At 39.1% G+C, this 27,836-nt stretch overlaps 1 protein-coding gene across 1 annotated transcript; it reads right to left on the bottom strand.

Annotated features, from left to right (window-relative positions):
• Positions 1 to 445: 445 nt before the first annotated feature.
• Positions 446 to 27,166, bottom strand: LOC108141880 (phospholipid-transporting ATPase VB). The gene is given in 16 exon segments (XM_017265486.2): positions 446 to 1,471; positions 1,674 to 1,814; positions 1,877 to 2,064; positions 2,245 to 2,445; positions 2,608 to 2,793; positions 2,944 to 3,283; positions 3,347 to 3,514; positions 3,636 to 4,008; positions 4,073 to 4,404; positions 4,470 to 5,543; positions 5,682 to 5,806; positions 5,881 to 6,060; positions 6,137 to 6,317; positions 17,869 to 18,340; positions 18,343 to 19,113; positions 26,625 to 27,166. Coding segments are annotated over 15 exon segments (4,557 nt in total). The 5' UTR covers positions 18,890 to 19,113; positions 26,625 to 27,166; the 3' UTR covers positions 446 to 1,422.
• Between the last annotated feature and the right edge of the window lie 670 nt (positions 27,167 to 27,836).

The raw sequence follows: 27,836 nt of genomic DNA, 5'->3' as shown, positions 1-27,836 counted from the left end.
ACGCATAGACTGTCAGTCTGCTCCATTTTGTAAAGGACCTTTCCTTTGTACACACAGCGCACAGACAAATATAATCATTGGTTTTTTTCTAGAAAAAAAATAATTTCATTAAACAGTGTAGTGTACAATATAGCCGATCATGTTCGTTTACAGCTATCTGGAGATTATTTTAAGATTATTATGCTAATGTGCATCACAATAACCTTTGTGTAACAAATGTCTGCTCCGGCTTAGTGTGATCCTTGAGGATAATTGAAAAATTTGAGAGGGTATTACATTTTTTAACAGGTGTTTAAAACGCAAAAAGAAAAAATTCTCCCACTCGTGAATGTATTTTTATTCTTCTTCAAGTCAATATAGACAAACTAATTATTTTTCAAGATTTTGCATGTATCTCGCTTTCATTTTCCCAGATCCAAATCGGATTTCCAAACACACAATGAACTTTTTAGGTAAATATACATTTATTTCATTTAATGATTTCTTGCTTTTCAACAATGTAAATATTCAGCTAACGATTTTTGCTCTCTGGTATCTATCATTTTAACGTACCAAATTAATTTCGAATTGCATTTAGAGTTTTTCTTAATGTATTCTTTTTGAAGAGGACTACAAGTAGAGTAAATGGTTTAGTACAACTAATGGATTACAACAATCGATTATTACCACTTGTCATTGCATGGTCTCAATAAAAAAGTAAAAAATTCACTTGTTTACACAATAAACTAAGAAACAGAGGGTGAGAAACAATTCTGTCAATACTTGAATCAATGCAACTAACGTACAAGTCTAGGTCTATAGCTATGTGTATATCTTATGCTTAGGTATATCCTTCATGAGTGTAGAATCACAGCCTTTTCATAGAACTCTCATTGGAGTTCTGTTGTGTTTGAATTGTCAAGTATTTCTGATAGGGTGATACATATATTAGTCGCTAGTTTTAATATTCGTACAAGGTATTGTACCCACATGAATTAGCATTGTATTTTCGGTTCTGTTTAACAATAGTCGGTTAGATTGGGTTCGGTTCTAGTGCACTAACTCTCTACTTATATACAAATAAATATGTAAACTAACTGACATAAGTGCAATTGTGCAACCTCAATTGCTTTCCATCTAAGCGTTAGGGCAAACATTTTAACTTAAACTCAGATAGTTAAATCGGATCCCTAGGCGCGTTTTTAACAAATCATTCGCTAAACAAATTATTTCAATTGGTCACTAAGTACATTTAGGCTAATTACTCTCGGAACCACGAAACAAAGTGGATGAACTAAGCTAACGCAATATTATAATAATCGGTGTCGAAGGCCACATTAATTAGAGTGAAAGCACATGCGTACATGTTTGCGGTGTTGCTAGTTGTGTTTCCTTATCCTAGTTGCTGCTGAGATAGCCGAGGAATTGCATATTGGCGCTCGATCAGGTAATCGTTGTTATAATCTGATTCTTAGACCCATAATCGGTGATTCTGTAAAATGATATGCATTTAATTAGGTAAGGCAGCGGAGTTTAGGTGTGGATAGGCAAAGCAATGTACAAATAAAAAGACACAAAATCATAATAAAACTCATATATTGGAAAAGTCACATGCACAGAACGGTGTTTACTCAAATCGTGCAAAGAAAACAGTTGCAGCTTGCTGTCAAGTCAAGAATTTTGTGCCTTTTTACCTATAAATTGATGAGGCTGACGTGGAGCGCGACCAAGTAACTAACAAACCCTCACCTCTGCTGCGCTCACGCTTGCTCTGCAGAATAACTTTGGTGCTGTCGTCGGGACACAGCGAGATTCGCACTGTGGTCAGGAGCAGGCTGTAACAATAACAAAAGTTTAATCAGCTTCAAAAAAACAATTCCCCAATCCCCAAACTTACCGTGGCAGAACAGCCACCACTGTGGAGAGAAGTATCACCAACCAGTGGACAGCAGAGCTGAAGCATACGAAGATCACCCAGTACGTGGAGAGCACTCCGAAGCAATTCACGCACACTGAATTGTACACAATCGAGAAGAGGTAGAAGGAACCTAAGCTAACCACTATGGACAAGACATGCAGTACAGTCTGAAAACGGGAAAACAGAAAATATAAATTAAATAAATATATAAACAAAGTTAGTATTGTACATGCAGCATTCAGTTTTTACTTTTGAAATGTGCCATTAAAATATAAAATATTCTTTACAAATCCTCCTTCTGATGGAGTTTACTGTAGTAATGATGAAGTAATATCTAAATAACTCACCCAGGAACGTATTTCTATGGCACAGTGCACAAGATTGGCGAACAGACAGGAAGCCGTTATCGTTGTGCCAAACTCCCAGATCCCCACATCGCTCTCCGCATAGGCGCACAGCGCCACGAAAAATATGACCAGACTTTGATAGAGGGCATCCAGTAATATCAGCCAGAAGTCGTGCGGTCTATAAGCTTCGCTTAGTCGACCCTGTGGAAAGTAGAGAGATGCCAAAAGTTAATCAATTAAAATTTAAAATAGTTAATATATAGCCGGTTTAATGAATGCAATGAGGCAGTGAACAAGTTTCAATACCATAACTATAATGACTCTGGACTGAATTCAATTATTAGAACTTGTTTGGGAACTCACATTTTTATAGAGATATGGGTTTTTCAGGAGGAGATCTTCGGGCACACGCTTGTCGTACACTCCAATGGCCAAGGGCGGCAGCGAGGTGAATATCAAATTATACAGCATCAAGTACATCTGATCCATCATCACGGAGCCGGAGAATCCGCAATACAACTGGTACCAGAATATCAGAAAGACAAAGGCCTGGAAGAATGGGAGGTTGTTTATATGGTTTGTATCTCTTTACTATAATTTTTTAGTAAGTTTAAGTAGCGTTTGACTAAGCGCTATAAAAAATTAACTCCATTTTAAGTTAAACATAAAATGTAGATCCTTGAAAACTTGAAGACTTACAGCATTCTTATAGAAAAAATACAAAATCATGCGGGACAATCGATCGTAGCACCAATAGCCATGCGCCAGGAGCAACCGCTCCAGGTAACGAAAGCGGGGCAGTGTGAAATCGGCGGCCATCACAGCCTGCATGCCCTCTTGACCAGAGATTCCGACGCCCACGTCGGCCATCTGGATCATGGACACATCGTTGGCGCCATCCCCGATGGCCAGGGTGCGCAGATTGAGCTCCTCCTTGACCACTTTGACTAGGTAAGCCTTCTGCAGGGGCGTAGAGCGGCAACAGAGCACAGAAGCGCATCTCTTGGCCAATCGCAGAAAAGGCAAAATCAATTTGGATCTGATAGAAGGTAAGGTTAGTTATAAAATGTTGACGTAACACTAAGCCTATTTTTAAACTCACTTTGGATCTAGAATAAAGGTTAGCGTCTTGCCATCCACTACCAATGCACGCTGTTTCCTTCTCAACGTCTGGCCATAGCACAAAGTTGATGTTGTCTTATCGTTCTCCATGTCAGTCAGATAGAAATTTATAGCTGTTTCAGCTGCATCGCGGGATCGCGCAGTCAACCTAAATCAAAAAAGCGAAAATCTGGTTAGAGAGCAACTCAAAAACTAGTTAAAATTTAAAACATATTTTAAATAATGTATTTGTGTTCCAAGTTTCAAGTTAATAAGACCGTTTTACTTGCCTGATGAGCTCCATTTGCTGAGTAAAGAGTTTTGCAGAGTAGGCAATATTTATGGCCGTTTCGGGTTTATCGCCAGTCAAAACCCAAACTGAGATGCCCGCAGAGAGTAGCGATGCTATCGTCTCTGGCACTCCCTCCTGCAGGCGATCCTCGATTCCTGTTGCCCCCAGCAGGGTGAGATTGCTTTCCAGCTTGGCGAAAGAGTCGCGTAGTCTTCGCTCGCGGTTCTCTAGCGACATCTCGATCTCCTGATGGCGTGCCCACCAATCCGTATAGTCGGCCGAGTTGAGGGTCCTCTTGGCCATCACCAAGATGCGCAGACCCTCGCGGGCATAGCGATCCAGCTCTTGCTGCGTCTGTTCTCGCAGGATCCCTGACAGGATCAATAACAAATAAGTTAATTTTGGTGTTAGGCAAATATATATATTTCCACTTACCCTCGGGACTGTTGTGCGAGCAGGGCACTAGGACAGGCATGATGGAAGTATCCGCACCCTTGGTGTACAGCACAATCTCCTGGCTGCCAATCTGCCGCACCACAATGGACATGCACTTGCGACTGGAGTCGAAGGGCAATACTTTGAGTATCTCATACTCCTTCGTGGCTCCCGCCATGGGCATGCTGACCAAGATTTGATTGACACTACGATTTAACAGGCAACAATCATAGCTGTAGGCAGCATTCACCAGGGCCAACTCGTCGGGACTCTCGGCTTCGTAAAGAGGTCGTCCATCGGCGGTTCTGTAAATGGTCTCCGTTTTCGATGAACTGGCAATTGAAGAAGTTAGTATTTAGTAAGATATATTTTAAATTTCAAGATGACTATGACTCACGGCAACTTTAAACGCTTTCCCTGAGTTTTGGTGTTCAGAAAGGTTGCTATACTGGTTATCTTGGAGTTGATCACTGCCTTGGCCCTGCCCGTGGGCGAAATACTGTTGGACAGAGCCTTGTTCTTCATCGGCGGCGATGGTGATTCAGACTCGGAATTCGGCGAAGATTCCGCCGAACTGCTGATGGGCGACAGAGTGGGCTGGTGGCTCTGGGCTGGCAGCGCAAACAGCAGATTGGGCGGCGGAGAGGGGGTCACTGATCGTGACTCTGCCAACCGGATGTAACGATCTGCTGGAATGGACACGGGCTGCTGCTGCTGCTGCTGCTGCTGTTGTATCGCAGCATTTGTCGTTGTGGTCGCAGTGCTGGTGGCCAGCAGCAGCTTTTGTCGCTGCTTGCCGTGCTTCAGATTCGCCGGACTGCTGCCCATTTGCTGCACCTCGATAATCCCACTGGCATTCATAAGATCCCGATGCGGAGCGGCGCCCACGATGACCGTATTGCAGATGGCCAGCACCACTAGGAACTCCTGGATGCGTTGCGCATGCGGTGTGAGATACGCTGCTTGTGTGAGTTGTGTCATGTCATTGCTTAAGTTGTCGTTCGGAATCAGCGGCGGAGCGGGTGCTCCGGGCTTAGAGTACATCTTCTCCAGCTCCGAAGGCGGATGATTGTAGTCCGAGCCGTTGACAACGCAGCGACGAAAGATCATCTTGTTCTCGGTGAGAGTACCAGTTTTATCCGTAAATATATGCTGAATCTGTCCCAACTCCTCGGTGATGTTCATCGCCCGACATTCCGTCTGCTTATTGGTCTCCTGATCGTACAGATCAACATTGTTGTGGATGTGAAAGACCTGGAGGATCTTGCACAGCTCGATGGTCACGTACAGCGACAGTGGTATCATCACCTGCAGTATAACGATATACGTCCAGAATATCCACAAGCTATCGAGATTGGGATTAAGCTTATCCACCGGCAGATAGGGCACTGGGAAGTTGGTAAACGAGCTCAGCCACATTCTGCAGCCGATGGCGCCAACCACGCACAGTATCAACAATATTATCACACACCTAAAAGTAAACGAAGCAAATATTAATTATATATTTGTATATATATCCCTTAAGAACACTATTAATTAACTCTGTGAAACAAATTTCTCTCCTTTGTTTACTTTTATCAGTTGAAAATAAATCAATCAAGACACTTACCATATCACATCAATATTCATTTGCTGTTCCACCTGGGAGCGCTTGTACCTTGGACCGCTGTTGTTCAGCATTGACTTCGTTTCATGTCCCGCATAGACCACGATACCCTCGATATAGTCCGTATTCTGCAAGAAAAACAAAGAGAATGATAAGGTTCAGATGTGTAAACTTCACAAAGAACATCACACAGTTTACCCACCTTCAGTCTGCTCTCTCTAAGCAAAAGGCACTCGGTCGATATGGGCACACGCTCCCCAGTTGGATGTATTAAGGCCCCATGGAATCTATATAGCTTCGTTGTCGGCGCATCCGCTTCCACGCGACTCACAAACTTGCTGGGCACAAAAATGCTCTGCATCTCCTCAAAGCCACGTACAACCTGCAAAGAAATGCCAAATATTTGTAGTATCACGTAGCTTGGATTGGTTTGGGTTGGCTAATTGTTGGGAACTCACTTCGCGACGCTTCAGATTCGTTTCCCCGTCCAAATCGCAGGTGTCTATGTAGCAGACCCCTTGGGTGTCGCTTGTCCGCAATAGCAGAATGTCCGCCGGCACCGTCTCGTTGTTGGACAGGTGGACAATGTCCCCAACACGCAATTCCTGCCATTTCACCTTCTTGTACCGCTCCGTCTCTCTGTAACCAAAAAAAAAAAACGCACAAATTGTTGTAATTTAACTGTAATAATTTTTGAATTAAATAATTTGCAATTTATCCAAGTCATTCGGGAGAAATGACAGCTGGCGGTAGGAAATCTAATATTATATATGTATAATACCTTAGCTTAACAATCTAAGAATCCTTTCTAAATAGAACAATTTATTCCCTTAAACTTATAAAGTTATCCTTAAACTTATAAGTTATTGCGCTGGTCACTGTGGGTAATATATTATATCACTTATTATTTAAACCTAAACAATTTTCATTATTTCTCATATTTGACTGTTTAGTCAAACTGTTGACAGTTTATTTCGTAGTCCTTAGTTGCTTTTTAATTTAAGTACTTACTTTGTGAATTACTTTAAGATGTGAGAGTTGTTCTTGCGTGACATTGCTAATATTTTTGATGTTATTGGGAATCTGATTCCACGATCTAATCGCTCTATAAATATTTTTAACGGTATTCCAGTTGAAAGACAAAGTCATAAAAGTAAATCTAAAGATTCAGCGAGTTTACTTTGATAATAAAAGAAAATCCGTTTGTTTTTCAAGCCAACTGTCCTTTATATAGATATCTGGGATTTATTTATTGTTGTATTTATTTTATAAAGATTGTAACTAAAAATGGGTTATATCTAATCGAAACTCTGTTTCTGCATTTCCCTGCATCTCTTTTAATATAATATCTGAAAATGCCAAGGAACCAAACCTTCTAGTGGCTTCCAAAATGTCAGCCCCTGGATCACGAAATGTCGCTCAAGTCGTCATGCCCATACAGATATATAATCCATGCAGTATTCATGAAATGCTCGTCATAACTGAAACTCAATTATTGTCAAATGAACACATTGATGGTCCGCCACGCAAGACAATTTACATGCGAGTTAAGTTGGAATGTTTTGGTTTGGTTTGGCTGGGTTTGCTTTGGCTGGGTTATTTGGTTAGTGGTTTGGTTGTTTAGGGCGGGCTAAGGTCAGGGATTGGGATTGGGATAAGTGCTGAGTTAATGGAGGGGGATGTGACAAGTGTAGAGCTGTGGGTTGGCGGTCAGGGCTCGCATGTGGGTCGGTTATTAAAGTAACAAGTAAATTGCAAAATAATTTACCACCACTTGGCCTCGACCTTGGCCAAAAGATGATGATGATGATGATGATGATGATGACGATAACGATGAGGAAGTGAGTGGGCGCTGAAGTTTCCCCTGCGTAAGCATGTGAAAGTATTCCCATTTTATTTTCATGGTTTTTGTAAAATTTCGTGGGTTGCATGGCGTCATCTTTGCCCTGCTTAGATATTTATGAAAGAGTTTGCCAGTGCGAAGGGGGAGCAGGAAGTGCAAGGACATGGACAATTCCATTTCATTCAAGTTCACTCGCTGCGACGCGAAATTGTTATGGTTGGTGGGGAATGTAATTTTTAACAGTCGCGTGCTCGACGACCCTCGTCCACAGTAAACCTCCTGGTCTCTTGCCCTGAACTTTCTGGCATTGTGTGGCCAGTGTCCTTGCAGTGCTTGCATCCAGATTGTGCTAGTGACATGTCCTGTCAGCCTGCCTGCCTGCCTGTCCGACAGTTATAGCAAAATCAAATAAAGGAAAACAGGTCGCAGTTCGGTGGAAAGCCTTGGCCATCGTTCTAATTGGGTCATTAGCAAAATTGCACACATACACACACACACACACTCTAACGCAATTTGCGACCCTTTCTAACCATATAATTATATTTATATATATTTGGTCGTTGTGTGTTCTGTTACCATATTTCCCCCTACAACTTTTGTTTGTGGCCTGGTAAATGCAATTCTCTAATTGACAGCTGCCTGCGTTCTGCAAGCTAAACGTTACCATATCACGTTCAAGAGCACACCACACACCACACACCATTTCGACATGGTTCTTAGAATGTAATCACCTTTTTGTTGACCGTTTTCTCTGATAAGATATTGATTTGCTCACTATAGAGTGGCTTATTCCAGTACATGACGACAATGGTAAAATAAACCTTTATTGCTTAAGTTTATTAGTTGTTTCCAACAACCAAACCTTGAATTCCCTGAAATTACTTTTGATTTCTTGGATTTTCAATTTAGAGTTAATTAAATTACGTGTTATAATCAATAATGGGAGATAAGGAGCGTTTCCCTTCTGAATCGACAACTTCTTTTGGATTTAACGTGGTAATTGACAGCTACAAACAGTTTTTTCAAAACAGTATTCATCACTTTTATCGCATAAATATTTTACTTTTAGCAACACCTCATTCCCAACTTGAAAACAATAAATTTAGGTCGGGACCAACCCAATTTTACAACCGGATCTTGATATGTTATTTATAATTTTTTTTATGTTCTTTTTATACTCATATTTATTTGTTTATGTGGTGCTTTCCCGCTCACTTTCATTGCAACTCCAAATTTGCCATACTTTTATGTGTTCACTTTCACTGACGATGTTTTTAGGTCAAGCGTTACTCACCCGCTGACCGCTGAAGAGCCCACGTCATTAATCATATTCCCTTGGATACAAAACAAAAAACAACAAAACTTCAATAGCCGGATCGAGCAGAACAACAAGTGCAAGTTGTTGCGAGAAGGTGACAGCTGTTGGTCTTGTAATTATCATCATTATGGGCGTCGTCTTGTGGCGCGTGACCAACTGTTGGCCAAGTGTCAAGTCCATTAACAAGCCACCAATCCACCAATCCACCAAGTAGTGCACCCGCGTTGGTATATTATATCCCTTTGGGGAGGACGACATGCAGCCAGAAGGAAGGCGGTTTCACTTGGTAAAACTTTTTTATGTGTCAGTCTTGCTTTATCGCATGTCACCTAATTGGGGGCCCTCCCTTTTCACTTTAGTCGCGGATTCATATTTACCCTGCGGGCGTCTCGAGCTGCTGAATCTTTAATGGCGTTTTGGCGAAGCGCAATTACCGGGCCTGACTCGATTTATTAGGCGTTTTCGAGAAATGCAAAATTAATGCGAACTTAACTCGACGATGAGCACGTTGATTGCTGAATTATTTGCCCAACAGACAAAAAAAAAAGATGCCACTCGGAATAAAAGTGAAACTCACGAAACTTCGCAATCCACATCCAAGTGGTGTTTTCGATTTCGATTTGGAAGGCGAGAATGTGTGTCGAGTGGGTAACACGCCCCTTTTACTTATTTTACGCCCCTTTTATACAGTTGATAAGCACGTGTTTTCTCCCTTCCTCCAGTCTGTCAATTAAATTGGTGATGGTGATGGTATCGATCTAACTCTAAATCGACTTCAACTACATGGGTCTTTTCAAAATTGAAGTCTATGATGTCCACGAAGATTGCATGTTCATTTCAGCTGAGTCATTTTAACACCATTGTACCCGTATATTTGTTTGTTGATCCACGACCCTTTCTGTGTTTCATTTAATTAATAAAGTTTTAATACTCGGTAATCGTGGAATGTAACAAGCTCGCTACAAAGTATATAAGAGGAAAGTTAATGTTTTCGGACCTTATAATCTATATAGTTTCGTAAGAAGCATACAGCGCAACAACAAAAAGAATAGAATTTATGACTTAAAAGAAATGATTATTTTTAATAGTTTCTAAATAAGTAATGTACACTATGTACTCTACCACTCACAAAACTCCAAATAGGCATTAAAAAAACTATTACTTTGCTAAATTTATTGGAAGAGACATTTGTTTTTAGGGGTATTTCCCCCTCTAATAACCCATTTATTATGAAAATAGCCTGTTAGCCTTAATCAACAATTACCAAGAATATTTGTAATAACTAACAGATTTGCTTTACATAAATAGTCAATGCTAAAATACAGATAAGATAGTGCAAGAGCGATCTCATGCAATCATATTTCTACAATGAATCAGTACACATGTACGTTCTTCACTTTATGTAGGCCAATTGCGTCATGGGTTGCGATATTACGCAGGCGAGGAGATCTTGGTCATTGAGAGAATTGTGCTCAGTGTATTGAACCATGCATTTGCTTATTTAGTGCCCCCCACCAAATGGCCCAACTGTGCTCCTCCTTGCCATCGTATACATGGAAATTTATGTGGCAAAAGTGGGTCATGCATGTTCGTTTGAGGTAGTTATGGACCTGGGAATAGTAGCGTAATTTTCCTTAACTTCGCATAACGTGGTCAGCCGAAGCGGAGTCAATAAAAGGCCTTGAGCAGAAAGAGAAAGAGGGGAGGGGAAATGGGCAGACTGCTTTCCGCTAATATGTAAGTTCATATAGCGATAAAGCTGTTATTTAAAAGGCATTTTCCGTAGACCCAAAGTAAACATGCGTGGGACTACGATTAGACAACTTACACTGGCCCGATTAGACAGCTAAAGCCGGGGAAACAAAAACACCGACCAGCAACCTGAACAGAAAGGCAAATTAGGCGAAAGCCAACGAAGCATAAGCCAGATTGTGTAAACATAACCTGAAGGACTCCACCGGCCGGGGGAACATCCCCCCGGACTGTTCTGCCATAAATAATTCAGCATTTAATAAGTCCATATCCCCCGGAAATCCCTTTCCCAATCCCATTCTAATGTGCCCCCAGCAGATAAAGTTGGCCCGACAACGGACTATGTACCCTACTAGCTGATGATGATGAAGGTGAACTTGGGACTAGGTAAATTAACACATATTTACTCATATTTGATAGGCCCATTGTTGCATTCATTATATTGGACTGATCGATATCTTGTATTTGAACTACTCTATGTACAATAGGGAAAAGTTCGGTAAGCAAAGAAAAAAAGCCTTAAAAAATTTAGTATATATTATATTTTTGAAATTATGATATTCGAACAAGAAAAAATGTTGTAAGAGTTTTGTATTTGTTTTCGAACATTTTTTACTTATAACTCTTTAAGTAACTTATTCTTCCTTTAAATGACATCAACACTACTCACTACAAAGTTTGTTTTAATTGTTTTCATTAATGAAAACTTTAGCCACAACTGCCACTGCCCAGGTCGTAAATTCCGACCACGCTGAAGGTCGTCCTTGCAATGTCCGTCATGCTGTGCTTGGTTTTTCCGAGCTTTATTGGTTTGAGCTAATGCATTTGAGGCGCACCCAAAAAGACGACGCGACGAACCCATTTCCTCCACTGAGAACGAAAAATGAAAGCCAAGTAAACAGAGCACGCAAGTGATTTTTATAATACATTTTTAAAGTTCAAGGGGGGGTAGGAGCGATACAACCACCAGGCGACCGCCCACCGCCCACCACCCACCACCCACTGCCCACACTGACAATCAAACAAAAAACAGTACCTCATTAAATTGACTAAGAGCCATCGCGCATGAATCAATCATGTAAACATTATTAAAGCACAAGTGGGTAGGCGGTGGGTGGTGGTCGTTGGTCGTTGGTCATTGGGCGGTACGTAAAGCGGTCCAATGGAGCCAAAACTGCCGCTAGACGGGCGTGTACTTAGCGTACCTTTGGCCCATACCGTTGCCAAGAAATGAAAAGACAGTTTGGTCATGTAATTAGCCCGTTGCACGCAACAGTGGACTTGGGGTTGTGGGAAGTTGGCTTGGCTTAACCAAACCACCGACGGACCTCATCATGAGTACTCTGTCTGCCCCTTGAGTGGCCATCGCTCAATTGCCCGCCTAAATTAATTATTAATAAAGCTCTTTTTCCCCAGGCGATGGAATGTTGACGCAGGCGGGCAAAACTCATATGACAATTATCGGCCAGTGCAGCGCAAGTAAGGTCAATTATTGGAAAAGGCCAAACAAAAGTCAGTTTATTTGTCCAGCAATCTAGCCGCCAACTGAACTGACGGCAAATGAATGCCCAGTGTCTCATTCTCATATTTCATCCAACCTATTGGCATTTGTCGAGTTCCCTTGGCTGCTAAATGTTAATGTTTCCCCACTTCTAGTGGACTATTCACACAGTTATTTGATATCTGGCCGGGCAAATTTATCTCTGAGATTCCTCGTATCTCAACAACATTTTGCACTTTGCAATTGCTTTATGGTGTGGCAAAGAAGCACTAGAATAAATGCGGAAATTATAGCATGGAAGATATTGTTAAAAGGTTGAAATCAAGTGGAGGAAACAGCTGTAATTGGCATTATCCCTTGCTGATTGCATATTGTGTAAAAAACACCAGGCAAACAAAGTCGAGTTGGGTTCAAACAATCACATTCTCTGTCGGCTTGATCTTAACGAACAACTCATTCCATTTATATGAGTTTGTCAAGGGCGTTCCCGGAAACATACAGTGTTGCTATTTGCACACCAATCAAAAGACTGTTTGCAATGCTATTTAAATATTAGTGTTTCAAAAACTAAATAACTTTTCTAGTTCTTCATCACTTTTTTAGTTCTTCTACGTGATATATCTTAAATTCAGCGTAGGCTTATTTGATTTCCTCTCTAGGTATTTATGTCACTAGAACTGATCAAATATTATCTCAAGTGTTTCGACATGTCTGCACAAAGTGAGCTTGAAATGGTCTATTGAAGGTTAGCATACGCAGAAGAAAGGCGAAAATTCCAGTTAAGCACAAGTGGTATAAAGAAAAAAACTTATTAAAGATATGACTTGTTCTGAGTTGTTTATTAAATTTGAGTACCAAAATAACTATAACTAATAACTAATAATGTATTTGTTTGACATTTACCATTTCATACTTTTATATTATATTAATATCTGAATTGTAAAACAAAAATACAGACAGCATCGCCATTTATTTTATATTGTTTAAAAAATTGGCAACAAAATCTCTTTGCACCTGTCTATATGTCTGAACTCCAAAGTCATTACCTGGCTAACCATATTTTCACCTTAACTTGTCCCTGAGCTCAACTCCGCCCTGAGCTTTGGCTTTATATGAACCCAGCACAGTTGGAAACAAGCCACCGGATCAGTGACACTGCAAGAAAACCAGAAAAGGCAACAGATATATGAAGAAAACAAATCGGAAAACTTGACCAACAGCAACGACAAAGACCACTGACAATTGCAGCATGGTGTTAATGGTCTCTGGGGTTTGTTAACATGGCCATTAGATGGCCGGGTTTGCAGTGGCATCGGGTTTAGCCTCCACCATCGGCGGCCACCGAGATTGGGAATCCGACGAGATGCCGGGACGGTGGTTCTTGCTAGACAAACGAAACTGTGTAGTATGAGTCTCCCAGGCTGGGACTGAGATTCAAGATTCGAGATTCGAGATTGAGACCGAGTCTGAGTCTGAGGCAGTAAGCGATGATTGCCAACCGGTTTGCTTGAATGGGGAATGAAAAACCCGTTTGTCTGTTGCTGTATTTTAGCATTTTCAATGTCATGAGTTCGGGCTTACATTTTGTTTGCGTGTGGCAGGCAAAAAAAAGCTTAAGCCTTTTACCAAACGGGCAAACAATAAACCAGCGGCCAAACAAAACAATTTAAGCGCTGAGGAGATCATAGCAATGGCACAAGAACAGATGATACGACCCAGTAGAGCATACGAACTATCAGGGGTCTGTCATATTTTCATTCCGATGATCTCGCCACTATCTAAATGGCTTTAGAACCACATCCGCCAGATACATTCGGTTATACAGTTCTGCGGTCATATCGCTATTGCTTTTCAAGGTTAGCGTTCTCTCTTTTTCGAACCCGCAACGTGCCCCACACAATTTCTTCCCATAACCTTGATGGCCGTGTTTTATATTTAATGCAGAGACCTCAAAACCTGAACCAGAATCGTATACCACCGACTGTGGTGTTGACCCGTCGTCACTTTGAATATATTAATGCAGTTTCAGTGAAAGTGCACACTTGACACCTGGGAGAATTAGCAGCTGATTCACGCCCAGTTCGAATTGACACTTAAATAAGGTTATTCCCACATTGCAGGCAGTCAACTTTTAATAACTTAACCAATAGTGCGGAATCGGTCTGGAATTCTAAATGAGGGTATCGATTATTTATGTCACTAAGTTAAGGACTTACTTAGTTAAGGAAAGTCAAGTTCAAGTTCAAGAAGTCAAAGAAATCTTTTTTATACTTGGTTTAAAACTTGTTCGTTCATTCCAAAATCTAAGAGCTCAAACCTAACACTTAACCTTTAAATCTTTTAGTCACTAAGTATAAAAATTTAATATAACTAGATCTCCTACGACTTTGAATATCAATAGCATCAATTAGCATAATATAATACATTGCATTCAGTTAATTTTACAATTATCATAAAAACGCTTACTATATAGTGCCCGATTCTCAATAATAATTTTGGATTTTATTGCTAATTCCATTGAAATACCACTGCTCAAAATGCAATTGCAATTTCGCAAATCTTGGGTTTCAGTTTTTGCAAAGAGCGAAAATAAACCATGCAGAGAAAAAATGTTTTCCATATATTGACGTTTAAGTGCAGCGATTGGGAATTCTTGTTTACTGTTTCCGCTTAATTCCAGAAAAAATCTTGTATCGTTCGGATCGCCAGATGCGCCAGCATAATGTGTTGCATAATGCCTTACATAAGGTAACAGCGCAGCGAAACTCTTTACTTTGTTGTGTTCTGTAAGCGGAAAAGCAACCATATAGCAGAAAATGTGATGAGGTGACCTCGTCTTCACTTTGATTAACGTTCAGAAATTTTTTGCTGAATCTTTCGATTGCAGAGAACAGACAGAACGCCATTGGATTGCGAATTTATTGCACTGCTTTCAGCGATGATTGTTTGCTGAGCATATCAAGTCAACCCAATGAAGTGAAGCCCCTTGAAAGCCGGGACTAGAGTGATCGGATTAATTTTTGTTTGACTCATTTAAGATATATTTTTACATACATAGGATTTATACATTTATAGTAATGCATGATTCACCGGACCAAGACTTGCTGTGTCTCCCATATATGTATATATTTTCTTTAGCAAACAGAAAATAATTCTTTTTTTAAACAATACATTTAATTATTTCCTTCGTTTCCTGATTGCGTCTTTGTGACTGATTCAGTTTGGATTTATTTGTGTGAATTGATTTTCGATTTAATTAAATTCGCAGACTTTTCACACTTCAATTTGGGTTTAATCACCCGGTTAGCATACAAAAAACGATTCGATTGGGTTGCAATTAACACACCATTTAAAGAGAAATTGTTGCAAACAAACAAAAAATACATTTCCCAAAGTGAAGTATTTTGAGTTCACCTTGATCCAATATTTTATTCATTCGTAATCACAATGATAGCGAAAGATGTAGCAGAGAAACCTCGAGTAGTTCACACTCCCATTCGAGTTCGCAATTATGATTCATTCGGAGAGCACTGCACATGGTCTTGAATTCGATTCGTGGACAAAAATCGGACAAGCGTGAGATGGTCAGGGCCGTTAAACTGGAAAGGCTGCCCCCACTGGTAAGCGATCTTGGTAGGCCTGTTTTATTCAGTCCCCACTGCCTCACTACTGTGCCGAGGTCTTCAGCCCCGAGTGGCTGTGAGTCAGTTGGTTGTCCAGTTGGTTGGCTCCAACTGCCATATTTAGTTTGCCCCGTATGCGTGTCGTTTGCATGTAACGTGCGGCTTTTGTGAACGGCAACTGGGGAAAGGACGGATGGTGGGCTCGAGTGATTGGAAACTTTAAGCTTTAAGTAGTTTATGTTTTGTTTTCGGACTTGCAATATTTTGAAATTATTTGGGAAAGCAGTTAACGAATTTATACATCACTTATAGTGAGAAAAAATTATAGAAAACATTTTAGGAAATACATTTTTTATTGTGAGCCTGATTCTGATCAGCCTTACCATGAAAGTGATTCTAATCATTTTCACTATATAGCCTTTATTAAAATACATTTTTGTGCATTCCCCAACATTCAACAACTATTTGTCTACCCGATTTTTACCACTGTGCAAGACACGTTTTGCGAACAACAGCGACAAACAACAAAATCGCTTTGGTTTATGACAATTGTGCAAAAAGCGTCAAAGAGAGAATAGGGAAATGCAAATATAATTAGCAACAACAATGTGTAAGTTCATTGGTCAGCATACACGAAAGAAAAAAGATTTTTACATAAAATGAAAAAAAAAAAACACAGTTTGTTTATTTTGGGTTTGTTTTGGCTAGCAACTTGAACAAAGGGAAGCCAACTCAAAAATTGAATAGCAAGCTGAGATAAAGATGAAACCCGGAAAGAAATGTCAAAGAAAACAATCGAGGATGAAGCCCTACTCAAATAATTGTAAAAATAAATTTGTTATTATTCATTTTAAAAATGGACTGCATAGTCAACAATGTACTATACCTGGATGTACCACATTTATCATTGTTTTACCCCAAATTTTAAATTATATCATAAAACTATTATAAACATTACCATAAGCAAATACAGCTATTTTATACAATTTATTTTTTGTGCTTGTTTTTTTAAGATATGAATTTGGAATTTATCACTAGAAAATGCATGCTTTTTTGTTATCATTCTAGTAAAACCAAACTACACATTTGATGTTTCTTCTCTGTGAGTACACGTGCAATGCAAGTTAATTGTCACTCGGTTGGAAAGTCTGGCCAACGAAAGGTGAGGGCAGGTAAAAAGTATGCGTCAACCACGCGCAAATGTGGGACAAAAGCCCAAACCCCAAGAAACAACAGAAAAAGGCAGCCAAAGCTAAATAAAAAGAAAGGGGGACCGGGGAAAAGTTTAGTTCAAACAGTGAGGGAAAGTTTACCCGGCGTTATTGTTGTCGTGGTTGCTTCTGCTCTCCTGGCAGTTTATCGATTTCTAGATCACGTTTTAAAATATGTATACCAACAAACAAATCGCAGACGGGGCAACCCATTTCCATCAGCAACCAGTGGTCGATGGGGTGGGAAAGGAGCCACCGAAGTCAGGCATAAAACCAAAGCCAAGTGGCTTGTTAAAATCTGTCTTGCCCGAGGGTTCAAAATCTGGCAACAGGGGAGACGAGTTTTTGCTTTGGTTTACTTTTGACAAAAACTTCTGGAAAGTTTTCCTAACGGGAAATTGACAAATTGCCGAAGAGATTGTGAGCATAATAATAGGCAAGTGTCGTGTGTGTGTTTGTGTGTGACACTTGCCCCATTATTGACACAATTATTTGTGGGTTTAAACTGGTTTGGTGTACGAATTGGACGCATAATTCAATTATTTAAATTTAACGTTGGTTTAAACTTGTTGTGTGAATTAAGTCTTCTGCGGAAAGTGCATTATTTGTTTATTAAGGCCGTTTATGTACCAGTATAACAAGAGTTTCTTTATCTTTTCCTACTTTATATACATTCTGGGTAATATTGTACATAAAACAATTTTTAATCAACTTGGGGATTTTAATATTCCATTATCTTTTTATCAAATTGTGGTAGAGCCTTTGTTTATATCTATGAAAAATCATATGAACACAATGAATCAGAATCGATATTTGTTTACATTTTGGTTTTGCATTCCTATTAATCAAATTTTTAATTGTAGGACTTAATTCGGTCTAATTTTAAAAGCTAAATTTATTATTTAATTGTATTTAATTTTTGTTAAACTACATTTTACTTACCCATCATACACCCGACAGGTGGTATTGTTTATCCTCTTATCGGACGCCCTTCGTCTCCGATCCTCGAAGAGATCCTTTACTGCCGTCACTCCCAGGACGAAAAGCACTGGAATCATGGCCACCTCCTTGCCAAAGGCGCTAATTTCGGGCACCCAGTTGAGCAGGACGATGAAGATGAAGTACAAATTGGCCACTCGATGGAACTGCTCCAACAGGTTCTTCGGGATGAACGAGAGCAGCGTGTACTTTGTCGTCCGTATCTTGTTGCCCACAAACTGTCCGTTGGGGTGATCCCGCTTGGGCGTCTTCGGTGGCACTGTGTGATTGGGCACCACCATCCGGTAGCTCCGCTCCTCGAACTTATCGCTGGTGTTGTAATTGCACAGACTGAGGCGTTTCCACCAGGGCGGTGCTTCTGTTCGCCGCAGTGTGTATATCGATTCGGATCGCGACGCTTGTCGCGAATGGCCACACCCCCGACCGCTGAAGTGGGCGCCGAGGGTTCCCTCGCCGGTTCCTCCTTGTGACCCGGCGGCAGAATGAAATCCGTTTTGGATCCCACCCGACTGTGACCTCTACCCGCTGGCGCCGCACTTCCGGGCGGTGAGTCTGTGATTTGACCCTGCGAAAATGCCCGCTGATGGCCTTTCATGGCCGACTTAATGGGTCGTCCATTGGCGCCAACGATCGCGCCTCCGCCATGGCTAATTGAGCGGGCATGTCCGCGCGAGGGAGCCGCCATCGCCACTCCGGGAATGCCCTGTCCTCCACCAGGTGCGCTACCTACTACCGGATTGCCGCCTGGAAAGACATAGGTTCGCTCGGGCTCTCCGGCTCCCAGTGCACCCACTCCACCCAGACCCGTGGACGTCGTCATCATCAGGCTGGTGGTGGCAGAGCTGGCTCCGGCATTGGGGATCGCCGATGGCAGGGTGTCGCCAGCCAGATTGGGCGGTGCGGAGCGCTGCTGCTGCACTACTAGAAACTTTCGCCGCAAGTCTTCCGTGTTCGCTGAAGGCATCTTCGCAAGCCACAACCATCAGATTACCTTCTTCGGCCTGGCCACGATCTACCTCGGATATGTGTGGATTGTCAGCAGTTTTTCTCAGTGTCCGTAACGTTTGTATGCAGATTGAGATGGCTACACTTGCGATCTACCAAGCTATCCAAAAACTGATCCTAGCACCTGGACACAAAAGTTGTGGGTGCCATCACTGACACCGTAGAAGCAAAGGTCATGACCATCTGAAAGCGAAACAAATGGAGAATGCAATTAAATAAAAGAAGTAAAAATATATATATTAAAGAACGACCCTCATATTGAACATGTACCTCCCAACGAAATTATTAAATGAATAAAACTATTAGGAATTGGTGCTACTTCAAAAGCTTCTTTAAATTTAACATACATGGCAGTGTCACATTCTGGTTTGATTCCTATGGGTTTTTGCTGGGTATTTACAGATTTATTTAAATATGACCGAATTTTAAAGCACAAGGTTAACCTTAAAATAAAATTTAATAAAAGTCATAATTCCCAAAAAAATCCTTTCTTTTATGACATCATCTTCTAAGCTTATTCTGTGACTAAGCTATTGAACTGCGTTTCCTTCATAAAATAATCACAACTCAAGTATAAGTTATTATCACCAGAGCAATTTTTTTTTTTGATTATTGCTTATTTAGAATGATATTAACATAAATATTTTACGAAAGGCATATCAAGTTAAAAAACTCTACGGATTGAACAATTTAATAATTTATGGTAGGATTAAATAGAAAAATATTGGAAGATGGAGAGCGAGCAATCCAATTACAAATTACTTTCGGAGCAATAAAAATATGAAGAGTCTGCTGGTTAATTGCTGCCCAAAAGTTTATCGAACCCGTCCGAGGCACTCAACCACCAAAAATATAAAAAACGAAAAAAAAATAATAATAATCATAACAATAAAAACGCACACTTTAAGTTTGCCCTTGATTCGAGACTTGGGGCTTCCGATAAGCCTAAGAGTCGACCCAAAATCATCACGAAAAGAGCAGTAGCGAACACAAAGACCCACAAGGTCAAGCGTAACTCGGGTGCAGGTAATGGGGGCGTTTGCTACTCCAAAACCTGCATGTGGGTTGCCCTTTGTTTTAGTTGTTGGCACAGCCGCTTTTCAAGATTTTTCAACTCAATCGATTGCCACAATGACAGAAAAAAGTTCAAGGTGTCGTAAAAAAAAAAAAACATTTTCACATTGGGCTTAAACTATGATTTTTGAGCTGTCAAAAGTGTCAGAAGCAAGGCCAACTATAAATGAAACCGTCTTTCAAATTTGCGAATGATTGTGAACTTTGCGTGTTACTTCCTGTATTTTAAATGACTTCCAACCTGAAAAAGCTATTAAAATAAAATAATTCCTCAACTTAGAATGCATGTTATGGAAAAAATGTAGATGTTCTATTTAAAACTATTGTGTTTACTCAGAACGTTCAACTCTTTAAACAGATGCCACATAAAGACAGGTTTCCTATTATTCATATGCAATATAAATCGCAGGAAGACTCCAGAAACTAATATACAATAAGAAATTTAAATGCATATGCTGGGATATATCCACCAATTTGATTTGGAAAATGTTTACATCTAATTTCTTTACTTTATAGACAAGACCACACATCATATTTCACATTTTCTCCATTTAAACATTTTATTGTTATGTGCATATTTTTCTGCTCTCATGGTCGAGCAAAATAAATTCATAACAATCAATTATTTGTTTTCAATTTTTCATGCTTCGCATGGAAAGCCACATTTGAATAAATTTAAAGTTTACCTTATAAGGCTTTACATTTTTATAATACAAGTTTCTTTCCCCTGGATTCCATTCTTTTAATTTAAACCAATTTGCACATTTTGCCTTTTTTCTCAATGAAATACAAATTAATAACATTCAATTCGTATTGAGTCTAATTTTTCAATAAGTGATGAACTAATTTGGGAAGCCATTCCAAAGAGCAAACTTACGCCAATGGCGTAATACAACTGTCGAATATATACATGTGCATACATATATGTACATCCGATTGCGGTTTCTTTATATGTGCGTTATATTAACGAATACTCGAAGAATCTTCAGTGGGCATAAGAAAGCTAAAAATGAATTTGGCACACGACCGAGTTTAGCTATACATTTTCTTTCTCATTTCCTTTCTTTTATATGATTTAAATTAGTAAATTCATTTTAGGCAAATCATAAATCAGTGATTTTTTTGCAAACATTTTTAGATTAAATTCGCTCGCGTTTGTCGTATTTCTTTTAGTAATAAATTTGTTGGTCATAAAGCTTTCATTGAATTCTTGACTTTGCCAGGGTTGAAAACCATAAACAGACATCTCAGACAAGAATGAAATAAAAAAGAAAACTGCAATAGAGAAAAGAACGAAACTTTTACCAAGTCTGTCTGCGACTTTTAATTTTCCTTTCTTTCCGTTTTACGAGCTCTACCAAGACTAAAACTTTCGAGTGCCAAAACTTGATTTATTTACTTGCCCGATGGGTTAAACGACCTCAAGAAGGCGGCCAGACTGATAAGTTCGCTTCTGCCCCGGCTAATTAGTAGTAGCCCCTTCCATGGCCAACTTCAAAGTGGCTTTTAGCTTTTGCGGTTGTCGATACTTCGATACTTTGTCGACACAACAGCAGCGGCAAACAAAATTAAAAAAAATTATTTTTAGCCACGCACATGCGAAATAAACCGAGGAGATAAACAATTCCGTCAGGCCAAGCCCAAAACCGGGTGCGATTACCAGAATAAGTATCGAAATAAGTTGAAAAGCCAAAGAGAAACGGGAGCGGACCAAAGATAAAAATAAATGGCGATTGCGCTGTAAAGTTCATTGCATTTTCAATAGCAGCAAAACACAGACGCCAGATGGCTTAAATGTTCCCGTTCATCAGATGCTCATTTGTCATTGTTATTGAACTCGGAGAAAAGCGATTGAAAACGCAATTGACGAGGTGAAAAACTCACATAAGAAACCACTTAGCTTTAATATTTCAAATGGCTTGGACAGCATTTTATCGCTATGAGCTGCTCACTTTAGTTCAATCACCAATGCTAGACCTTGCATTGAAAACGCATTTATGGTCAGGCCAATTATAAATTAATTATATATACACATAAAGCAGGCAAATAAACACAAACAATATGTTTAGCAATTATTATAATTTGAAGCGCATATCTTTTTTGAAAACAATGCTTATGTTTAAAACCTTTCAAATATTTAATGATGACTATCTTAGATTACAAAATCCAATCAAAACAATTAATTTTTGGTAATCAAAAGTTTAATGATTAAAATACTTTAACTACAACCCTGTTTTTAATTGTGTTGCAATTTAAATATAATTTTAACGCGCAATATGGATTTGTTTACCAAATCAATCAAATCTTGAACTTTGTTTCGCATTCGGCCATTTGGTCAAAAGGTAAATTCGTACCAATTGTTTACAAATAGAATGTGCAGAATTTCAAAAATGTATTTGTTTTAGGAACGATTGATCTATTTGAGAGCCTTAAGTGATAAACAATTTTGCAAAAAGATTCCAAATAATAAATTTATTTAAATTATAGTACGTTTTCGTACAAATTTCATATTTTTCGCTACTTCCTGTGATAACTCGAGCTGAAAAGTCATTTATCGGGTTCAAAAGCACTTCGGTGTCAGCTGTTGTGCTATTTTGCCAGTCGAGAGATTAATGTCCGTACAGCGGGGCGTATAATTGATATTGCATTTTGAGCGATGAATAATTATTTTCGCCGATACGAATAAAAATAGCAGCAAATTAATGTAATTGCCCACCTCAAACTCGGAATTTCCCTTTAAACTTTAGGCCAATAATTATATTGTAAGCTTCTGTGAGATAACTTGCGCTAGATCTATAAATTAAGTCAACGACCACGACAAATAGCATACAAATCTCTAAATACAATATTGGCCATAAAATCGCTTCTATGCAAATTCTGTGGACTGCTTAATTAAGGAATGTCTGTGAGCTCGAACAATGGAGTTCGAAATTTACGATGCTTTGGCATTTGACATGGGAAAACTTCCGACACTCTGAGAATATTTGCGCCAACAAGACAAATTTCAGGCTGGCAAAAAAGAAAACACAATGGGCGGAGAAGGGGCAACCGAGTTTCGCAACTAATTAGAAACTGTTGACGGGGGCGCCTCCACTTGCTGCTGCTATCTATTCAATTACATCGTCACCACAGTTGACTGGCAGAGCTCCATTTTGTGATGGAGCTAGGCTCGTGTCGAGGAGTTAATGACTGGTATTGAGTATTTTTTTTTTTATTTGGAATAATTTATTAGCACACACCCTAGCGAATACCTAAAATAGAGTTCTCATAAATGTTTTAAATTTATATTGTGAAAATAAATTGCTGTCAATATTGAGTCAATCAGATACGGACTTACAAAAAAAAGAATTGATATTAAACATTTTAACGCTTATTTTTGCTTATAAAAATGTTAGCTAAGTAGACCTCTTCACGACTCACGAAGCAGCCCGCACTCATCGCCAACTAGTCGACAGCTGGTGCACCTACACTTAATTTACGACTGATTGAAGCTTTGACCTAAGCAAAGCGCTCGAACCTAAATTAACATACTAATGTATTCAATTATTCGCATTCCTTCTTAATTTGCAACGGTGCCAGAGATCGATTGGCTTTCGATACGAACTAAGTAAGTAATAAAACAATAGGCATCTTTTGCTTGTTGCCACTTGCCCTTCGCTTTACACCTGCTCAATCGCAAGTGATTAAAGTTAATGGCTCAAATGGTGGGTTAAAAGGGAGGTACGGAAGGTAGTGTAACAAGAAAACAAGCAAAAGTATTTCGTTTTCTATGAACCAGAAAGTTCAGCACAACAAAAACACACAAAATTAGAACGTAGCAATCACGATTGTATTTTAAAGTAAAGTATTTATACTATCTTGACGTTGCTATAATCCATAAATTTAAATTAAAACACAAGAATGCACCAAAAAAAGTACTCAAGTGATCATAAATCAGAAACCCAGAAAATAACTCAACAAACTGCACACAGGAAGCGATAAGGCAAGCAAAGCTGAAAAACAAAAAAAAAATCCAAATTGAATCAAATTAAAGTTGCTAGAGATTCATTGTTTGTGGTCAGCAGAAATGCATAGACGTAGATGTGTGTGTGGCATCTTACTTTGATCTTCTTCTGTAAACACATGTGATTTCCCTTTTAGTATTTTTAGAACTTGTCAGCATATGGTGTTGCGCAAAAAACCAACACAAATGTATTATATGTTTACATAACAAAGTATTGCAACTTATTTGTACAATTATATACATACCTTAACATTTCTAGAGAACCGAAAAAATAAACGAGCTTTACTTGTCACAGAAAATAGATAAAGAAAAGCCCTTATAAATTGAGCGATAGCAAAACTTAGAGCACAAATCATAATGACAGCAGGGAGTTTTATGAGCCCTATCCATGCGATTCGCCTATCCATTATCGCATATTTTATCATACCATAAACAAAAAACGAACCCCCAAATAGCAGTACAACCATGAGAACGCAATATAAGATCAATTAAGTTAGGCCAGGAATAAATGGAAATCATTTTCGCTGGAGTGCCAGCGATTGCTACAAATAAACAAAATGTGTGACAGCGCCACTTGAACGCGTGGTATATAGAATTCTGAAGACAATGATTAGCTGCACATATACAGCTCGCATTCTGAGAGCTTACGTAGTGATAAGATCAAGTAGCTAAAAGCCACGTACTTGTACGCTCAGCTACAAGGGGGTATTCGCTTATCAAATTAAACGCGTATGGAAAAACCGTAAAAGATTTTACGTGTTTTGACAGCCTAATTTTCAAATTACTTTTTTTTAGTTTTCCCGAAAAATCATGTGGAATTACCCGGGAAACTGGGAATCGGGTGATAAGCTACCCACATCAAAGTAAACAGAATAAATTTCCCAGACTCGTATATGTACATATGTACAATTTGCATGTAAACGGAATAATCAGACACATATTGAAATCAAGATTAAGCAAAAATATAATCTGGGTAATAGTAAATGAATTGATGTCTTTGATAGTTTATAGTAACCAGCTTAAACAACCATTAGTTAGTTGATAAAGCCATAATATATACTGTTTGTGAAATAGTCTGGATATGCAGTTCAACGCAGCATATATAAGTAAACTTCAAAAAAAAAAATATTTAAAAACTTAGATATTTCACGATATTTAAAATGAGTACAATTTAAAAATGAGTATTTTTAGGTGATAATTATATTTACAGATTTAAGAACAAAAAAAGTCTTATATTTTGTCTTTTGTTGCAATCTAACTGTCCTGTTTGTGCAAATCAAATAAATGTTAATATCTGTTCAAAAGGGTAGTTCTATTACACTGACGGTTAGTGTCAAATGTTTATGAGACACGTCGCAAACAGTGGGTATATTTTGGCTATAAACATTAAATAAGCACTAAGCCAACCATAATCAGCGGCGTTAAACTGTAAAAAACTGAGATAAGTCGGCTGCTTCCGTTTCTTTTGCTTTTTTTTCTGCCTCTGATTTGTCTTTTGCATCGCGAATTTGCGGATTGCGAATCGGAGTCAATTGCCTCAAGCTCTGTCTTAACGGTACGTGGAGCAAACGAGAGCGAGTAAAAGAGGGAGAGAGTGGGGGCGTGAGATGGAGAGCGACTAATAGGTTGCATGAAACAGAGACAAACAAGCAAACAACGCATCAAGTAACAGTTAAAAGTTGTTGTTTGCTCTCTTTCTTTCTCTCTCCCTCTAACTCAACTGCAATTAGCAAACGAGTAACGTCAACTACCGTTGAACTCAATTGAGTAAAAGATGAAAGGGGGATTTAGGGGGGGATAGATGGAAAAATACTCAAAGACATCGCACAGTGGTTGGCAAGATAATACAACGAGAAAAGGTCTCAAAATATCCATGCTTGAGTTACCCTCTTTGCCCTTTACTATTTTTGAAAATAGAGCAATAAAAAGTATGCACCGTTGGAATTTTAATCATGTCACAGGTAATAGGACTTCACTTTGTTTTCCCGCTTCGAAAGTAAAATATACCTGAGGTAACGGACTTTTATGGCAGCTGCTATTTGTTTCGACTGATAATTTTTTAATTTTTTAAATTTTTTTAAATTTCTTTTCTGAAATTTATATTTTTTCAAGTTTTTCATCTGTATTTATGTAGCTCAGCCATTCAGCCATACTTATACGAAAACTAAAGCAAACAACGACTTTGTTAAGGAAACTAGGGATAAATCTACAAATGTTACCAATTAAATTCACACCCCACTGTGCACCGTGGAGCAACGCACCCAACTGCAATACTCGTGCAAACAAATCCGCAGCCGCAGAAAAGAAGAATCTGTTTAGCTTTTATTAAATGTTGCTGAGACAAAGATAGAGAGAGGGAGGGAGAAACAGAACGATCGGAGGCTGTGTGTGCGAGCGAGAGCGAGAGAGCCAGAGGGCAGGTAAAAACCCGTCAACGTTTTTTTTTGGTGGCAAAGGGTGGGGGGCGGGGCTGTTGGTCTGCAACGCTTAACTGGTTCTTGGCAACCAACTTGTTTTTTCTGTAGATTGCCGCCGTCTGTGGTTTATTATGTTTTTTCCCCTGACTTCTGCCTTTGCAATTTTTAATATGGTAACTTGATTTAAACGAAAAACTTACCCAATAAAAAACAATAGCAATCAAAGCGTAGACGTGGATTTATTTGCTCCTTTTTCGTTCAATTGATTTGTTTGGTGAACTTTTTGTTTGCCTTCCGGTGTTTTTTTTTTATATATTTCAAACTATTTTTACGCGGGGATGAAAAAAAATTTCAGCATGGCAACAATAACAAGAATAAAGAAGAAACATATGATAAGAGAGGTCAGGCAGAAAGTGCGAGCGAGGCAAAATAAGCCAAATTTATAAATGAATTTTTTATTATTCCGCGAAACAGAATTCCGATTAAGATTAATATTTATTTAATTATGGTTTTTTCACTTGGCCGCCACATAACAGCACCGCTCACTTTTTTCCACTTCTTTGCCTGAACCTAGTTTGGTTTTTCTGTTTTGTTTGGTTTTTCTTGTCTTTTATTTTTTTGCCGTTGGTTGTTGCTAAGAATTTCAATACAATTTTGGCCCAAATAGCATTTTCACTTTTCCACATAAACATGCAGGCCAACACATAAGCACACAAACACTTGGCTCCGTTTTAAGTGAAAATAATCAAACACTTACATTGCCGTATTATTATGTATGATTAGTTTCGTCTCCTCGCTGCACACGCGAAAATCCGACGAAACAAAGAAACAAGAATCGGCCGCGGGGAAACGTAACAACCAAAATAAATTCCCAATACAAAACTCGCGTCCGTCCTTAACGTCCAAAATTTACCAACAAAAAACTCTATAGAGATGGTGATAGAGCGATGTTTCAAAGCATGGTTAATATCGATGTTTTCAAACTATCGGCTTATCGATGTTTTCAAAACATCGGTCTTATCGATGTTCGGCAGGAACTATTGTTTTTCCACCCCTATAGCCGGACCTTGTTAGTGCCACCACTACAGCACTTGGTTTCTATATACAAAGATGGCGCAATTTTTAATTTTTTTCGAATATAAAATCTATTTTGCATAAAAATTGCTGAAAGCAAACACACAGCAAATCCTGGTCGCAGAATTACAATGCATTGCTGTTGGACGGTTTTTCAGGGATGCAGAGGGTGGCACCGAAAAAACATCGGTAAGCTATCGCATAAATTAGTCCGTCAAAGCCAGTAAACTTTTAACGGTGGACTAACTGAGAAATTTTTTGGAAGTCTAATCTGTAGAAATAAAATTTTCCGATTATCAGTTCCATTCATGTTTTCTGTCAAAATTAGTTTGTGTGCC

This window comes from Drosophila elegans, unplaced genomic scaffold, assembly GCF_018152505.1.
Source record: "Drosophila elegans isolate 14027-0461.03 unplaced genomic scaffold, ASM1815250v1 contig_814, whole genome shotgun sequence".
Taxonomy (NCBI): domain Eukaryota; kingdom Metazoa; phylum Arthropoda; class Insecta; order Diptera; family Drosophilidae; genus Drosophila; species Drosophila elegans.
This window is presented reverse-complemented; position numbering and strand designations above follow the sequence as displayed.